Source organism: Protobothrops mucrosquamatus, unplaced genomic scaffold, assembly GCF_001527695.2.
Source record: "Protobothrops mucrosquamatus isolate PMUCROS unplaced genomic scaffold, P.Mucros_1.0 scaffold2318, whole genome shotgun sequence".
Taxonomy (NCBI): Eukaryota; Metazoa; Chordata; class Lepidosauria; order Squamata; family Viperidae; genus Protobothrops; species Protobothrops mucrosquamatus.
The window spans coordinates 104,949-111,165 of record NW_015388402.1 but is presented as its reverse complement, the minus strand read 5'-3'; the positions used below and the strand labels follow the sequence as shown (position 1 = coordinate 111,165).

Below are 6,217 nucleotides of genomic sequence, written 5' to 3'. Positions count from 1 at the left end.
GGAATTTGGGTGTTACCTGCATGACAAAATCGATCGGATCCGGGCCGGGTTAGCCTCCGATTGGACTAGTTCAGGCGGGCCAATGGAGGCAGGTCTTGAGTCCATTTTATGGGAAGAGTTTGATCCTGTGACCCCCGAGGACATGGACAGAATGCTGGGACGGCTGAACACCACCACATGTTTACTGGACCCGTGTCCCACTTTGCTTGTCAAAAGGTTGCAGAAGGGGATCACATGACCCTGGAATACTGTGACCATTATAAATATGAATCAGTTGCCAAGCATCCAAATATAAATCACATGACCCTGGGCATGCTGCAATGGTCATAAGTGTGAAAAATGGTCATAAGTCATTTCAGTGCAATTGCAACTTTGAACAGGTTTTTTTTTGTCATCAAGTTTTTGACACCTTTCTAGGTGGTACTCGAATATTGCCATATCCTAAAAGTGGTACAATTGGTAAAAAGGTTGAAAAGCCCTGCTTTAGGTAGTATATTTCCTCCTTTTCTCCCTTGTTTAGCGCTTTTATAGTTCAGAGTTCCATCTACTATTGCATTAAAATCTCCCATTATACAAAGATTTTGGTAATTTAAATCTAGTATTTTTTTATATAGTTTTTGATAAAATTGCTCTTGTTTATCATTTGGTGCGTATATTGCTACCATCAATATCTGTTTTTGATCCATCATAATTTCCATTAGTATTCTCCCCTCTTCATCCGTATAGATTTGTTTGGGGTTCATCTTTTCTTTAATGTATAAAGCTATTCCTCTTTTTTTTTGAGATGCTAATGCAAAGTACAGTATACCAATTTTTCGGTTGTTCTAGCAATTTGAAATGTCTCTTAATATGTGTTTCTTGAAGGCAAATTATATCCATTTTTAATTTTTGTAGTCGTATGAAAATTTTTCTCCTTTTTGAAGGAGAGTTTAGTCCATTTATATTTATTGATAAAATCTCAGTCTCCTCCATCTCTTTCAGTTATATCTAGGTCTCAGTCTTCTAGTCGATCTTATCTGTCTCTGGTCTCTTGGTCTTGCTCCTTCTGAGTATGTATTTTTATTTTCTTCCTCCTCTTTTTGTTTGGCCGCTCCTTCAACTGCCATTTCTTCTTGTTTCTTTGGTTCAGGGTCGCCTCTTTCCAGAAAGGCTCTGTGGTTGTCGAAGAACTCCAGTGCTTTGAGTGGTGTGTCCAATCTATATCTTTTCGTGTCCCAGTAAACTAAAATTCGCACAAGAACACAAGGCTGTTTGCAAAGCAGTGGCACAAAATGTACAGTACATGTGTGACTTCAATGATAAGGAGATTTTATGAGAGCTGAATTTTTAATGCAAAATATAATAGAACAAAGTGATTACTGTATTTAAGTGTGTAGGGTTAATATTTATTATAAAGTTTGAGATTAACCTAGAAGCCTAGAAGCAACTTTAATGAAACAGGAGTTCCTGAAAATCGTCCACAGGAGTCTACTCTCCTCTGGTTCAAAATATTGGAAACTGGAAATTTAATGGCTCCTGTCTCTAGCCCAATGTTACATTAGGCTAGAAATGTTGAATTCTTGGGTTTACTCTGAGTATGACTGATAAGTGGTGTGGTGACAAAACCTAAAGTTTAATTGATATATGTGTGTGTGTGTGTGTGTACGCTTGTTTGTTCTTCAAGTTTTCATGCATTTGCCTAATTTTTAATTATTTTGATGCTATTGTGTGCAAAAAACCAAAAATGATAAAATAAAACAACTGTAGGGTACTGGCTTCTAGTTAAGGAAAGTTTTTAACTCAGCTTTCCCTAACCTGTTAACATCTAAATACATTAGCCTATCATTCCCAGCCAGCACAGCTATTAATAAAATGTTTGTACAAAACCTGTTTCAAATTTAAATTTTGACTATTTTTGTAATCTTTCAGGGACTGAAAGTAACAGCAATAAATTGTAAATACTCTTACTGTGATGGATAGAATTATCTTGAATTGCTAGTGAAGGCCCACAATTTGTTCAGAAACCAAAAATGCAGTAAACAACCTTGAAAGGGGAGTAGTTAGTACTGCTTCCTTAATTATTTTTTATTTATTTTTTGCAGACATTATCCAAAGCAGTCCTTCACCATGGTGGCTGACACTCCAGAGAACTTGCGCCTTAAGCAGCAGAGTGAACTTCAGAGTCAAGTGAGGCTTTTAACTGTTTGTTCTCAGCCTGCCAATTGCAATATTTTATCAGTTGCATTCTTTATATAATTAGCCTTACCAAGCCATGCTAAAAGATTTTAGTTAAGTCAATATCTTAAAAATAGCTCATCGTCCATGCTAGTGGTTGGCCCGGTCGTGGCTTCCCTCCTCCTTTGCCTGTTTTGAGTAGTTCTGTAAGGGGTAGGGCAATCTCGGCAAAAGAGGGGATGAATTGACGATAAAAGTTGGCAAAACCCAGAAGGCTCTGGAGCTGTTTGCGAGTCTTTGGGGGCTGCCATTCGATTATAGCTTTCACCTTGGCTGGATCCATTTCAATGCCCTCATTGGAAATTCTGTAGCCAAGATAATCTAATCGGGTCTGGTGAAATTCACATTTCGACAATTTGGCATAAAGCTTGGCATTCAATAGTTTCTTTAACACTTCTCTCACCAGCTTTATGTGATCAGTCATATTCGTGCTGTATATCAGGATATCATCAAGATACACCAAAACCCCTTTGTACAAGTGATCATGTAGGACCTTATTAATCAACTGCATAAATACGGCTGGGGCCCCCTGTAGTCCAAATGGCATGACTTTGAACTGATAGCTCCCCATAGGACAGTTGAAGGCAGTTTTCCACTCGTCTCCCTCTTTTATTCTCACCCGGTAGTATGCCTCTCTCAGGTCTAATTTAGTGAAGTCACTCCCCTTAGCCAGATGGGTTAATAAGTCCTTTAGGAGGGGGAGGGGATATTTATTTTCCACACTCACAGCGTTGAGACCCTTATAGTCTACGCAGAGACGAAGAGATCCATCTTTTTTCTCTTTGAACAACACAGGGGCTCCCACGGTAGATTTGGCCCGTTCGATGAACCCCCTCGCTAGGTTTTTGTTCAGGTATCGCTGCATCTCCTCCATTTCGAGGGTGGACATAGCATACATTCTCGGGTGTGGGAGTTTGGCTCCTGGCACCAGTTTGATGGAGCAGTCATTGGGTCTGTGAGGGGGCAGGGCATCGCATTCTTTTTCACTAAATGCCTCTGCCAGGTCCCGGTATTCATTGGGGATGAGTGGTTCACTCGGCGGCGGTGAGGCAGCCATGTGCGCTCGCTCATTGGGTGGCCTAAGATGTCCCGCAACATCGGTTGAATCAGCGGGAGGTTTAGGCCCTATAGGTAGTCTCACAGTTCTCATTCCTTTCTCCCACCAGATAAATGGCTTCCATTTGTCCAACCAGGCTAGCCCTAGCATCACAGTCTCAGTCATTTTTGGAGCCACTAGGAAGTGAATAAACTCCCAGTGCGCACCTATTTCTAGGCGTAAGGGCTCAGTTACTTGTGTGAAAACAGTCCCTCCCATCAGGGAGCCATCGGCTTGCTCAAACCTCACAGGTTTGAAAAGCTGTTTTGCCCGTATGCCCATTTTCATGGCAAACGGCAGACTAATAATGCAGCGGGTGCATCCAGAATCAATTAGCACGTTTAAATCCATTTGTGCCCCAGACTTAGGGATTATAAATTTGGCGGCCAGTGAAAAAGGCGGGATTTGTCGACTCACCATCGGGTCGTTCTCTCCTTCATCGTCATTGTCAAAGGAGGGTAGAGTAGGGGCGGGTCCACCCGGAGTCCTGGCATCCTCCTGTGTGGGGGGTGTAATCTGGGCAACAGGTTTTTGCGTGACCCGGTTGGATTTTTCTCTCGTTAGCCGCTGGGCAGGTTTCCTTCTCGTCGCTGGTTCCGATCTGCTCTGCAGTTGGGGGTAGGGGACTGGACAGGTTGCCGCTCGATGTCCCTCTTGTCCTCACCGAAAACACTTATTTGACGTTCCTGCAGGTGGTCTGGGTCTCTCAGTCATCGCAGTAGTTGGAGGTTTTCGTGGGGGTGATTGCTGTCCGGGTTGCTCTGGTGGCTGCTCAGATTCAGGCGGGGGAGGCTTCTTATAGCGGGCGAGGTGAACGTCTAGCTTCACTGCTGCCTGGTACCATTCTTGCAGCTGATCAAGTACGGCTCGATAGATGCAGGTGTCATGAGAGAGGTGATCGTCTAATCCCTCAATGAAGTGATGGGTTAGGGATTGTTCAGGCCACCCCTCTATTCGACCTGCTATCTTGCGAAATTCCCGCACATACTCCAGGGCAGGTCTGCCGGCTTGTTTTATTTTGTGGATCTGTTCTCTTGTTTTAAGACCAATAGATGGGTCCTCAAATCTTTCCCTCAGCCCTAGGAGGAAGAGGTGGGGGGTCCTCCAATTCGGGGGCTTGCTCATTATATAAATTGTTCAGCCATTCGGATGCTTCTCCCTCTAGGCTGGACGCAATCACATCGACCATGGTCCCCGGGTCCGGGTAGAGATAGGCCCAGCAATTCAAATGAGAACACACTTGGTTGAGGAAAAAAACCAGCTTCTCTGGGTGTTGGGGCCTCCTCTGTGGCTGTTGCTGCTGGCCCCATCCTGGCTGCAGATTTATGCCCAGGGCAGTTGTAGGGTTGTTGCAATGGCTTGAGGTGTCATCCCGCACAAAATTGGCCTTCTCTAAATGGAGGGGAGCCCCCTCAAAATTCTGTGTAGACTCCTGGAAAATTTGTTTGTAGTGTGTTTGTAGTGAGCGATGTAATTGATGTGATTGGTGTAATTGTAAATGGGATGCTTTATTGTCTTCCCATGAAACTTCTCTATTAATACCTCCTTCTCTTGTTGCCTTAGCTGGAGAAGGACTGTTTTTCTGAGTGGGCTGCCACTTTTTAGCATGCTCTTTATCTGTTTCCCAGGGTCTGTGCTCATTTTCCTCCTTTTTTTCTTCCTTCTCCTGATTATTGGATTTACCCATGTATGCTGTAAAGACTTCAGTGGGAGTGCCTGTAGCCCAATGCTGCGCTTGGAGCAGAACAGCTATATCTTTTTTCAGTATCTCTATATCATGTTGAATGGTTATTAGTTGTTCAAATATTGAAACTACAGTTTGTGCTGTGAGAAGACATTGCTTTGCCATAAACTCTGTTGTATTCTCCCACGGTAAGCTCTCCCCACTCTGAGTTAGATTGTTGTTGTCAACCTTCTTAGTCTTTATCTTTGTCTCCATGCCGGCTGTATCTGGACTCGTTATTTGTGAAAATAGCTGGCTGTCATTTTGCTCCCCTCCCCCCAGATTGGGAAAGTCCAGTATCTGCTGTTTTGTCAGATCTCTTTGCAGGTCCCGTTCTAGTCTCTGGCTTGTTGGAAATGAAGGGGGGGGAATAGTTTTACTTACAAGTCTCTTGCCAACAAAGTGCTCCTCAATTTTTGGTTGTTTTGCATTCTTCGCTGGTAGGAGAGATCCCGGGCTGGTGCCATGGCGTTTCTTTCTTTTATCCATGCCTCTGTCCTCCTCCGGTGGCTTCTTTTTCCAATATATACTGGCCTCACCAGTATATATACTTTATAAAAAGTCTTTGACTATTATAAAAAGGTCAAACAAGGTTTAAAATAGGTTTAAATATAGGTTTAAAAGGGTTAAAAAGGGTTAAAAATAGGTTAAAATGGGTTAAAAATAGGTAGGTTAAAAATGCAAAGTTAAAAGGGGTGTCAGAATCCAAATATATTCCATCTCTAGTTATCAACTATGAAAAACCGCATTTCTGCCTGCTCTGGATTCTGTCATACGATGAAGGGAAGGGGGTGAACAAAGGGGCTTTATGGCCCTCACTTCCTTCAGTCTACTTCAAAGGGACTGGATGTGGATATCACCAAACGGACTAACAATAACAATGAGGGTCATTAGCTTTCATGTAATCCTTTTGGAAGTCTCCTCCCGGCAATGAGGAAAAGGGGGTGAGAATGTAATGCCTGGGATTGTCGCTGGGAGAAGGGGTTGACGGGGGTGTGGCTAATGGGGGATCCCTTAAAACCTTGAATGGGAGAGCTTGGACCCAAGTCCTGTCTAGAACGCCTGCATCCAGCTTTCTCTTAATAAAGATGCCTGTTGGAAGAAATATTCCAGGAGTTCTGTCTTCTTAAGATGCAAAGTGGGGTGGGTCCTTACATTAGACAGGACTTGCAAAATTAGTCCAC

At 43.2% G+C, this 6,217-nt stretch overlaps 1 protein-coding gene across 1 annotated transcript in view; it reads left to right on the top strand.

The window, feature by feature from the left end:
* The first annotated feature begins 2,009 nt into the window (after positions 1-2,009).
* LOC107295356 (LIM and SH3 domain protein 1-like) overlaps positions 2,010-6,217 on the top strand; it is an 81,850-nt gene continuing 77,642 nt past the window's right edge. Inside the window, exons 1-2 of the mRNA XM_015824669.1 lie at positions 2,010-2,014; positions 2,082-2,166. Coding sequence (XP_015680155.1) covers positions 2,010-2,014; positions 2,082-2,166 — 90 coding nt within the window. The remainder of the gene's footprint in view (positions 2,015-2,081; positions 2,167-6,217) is intronic.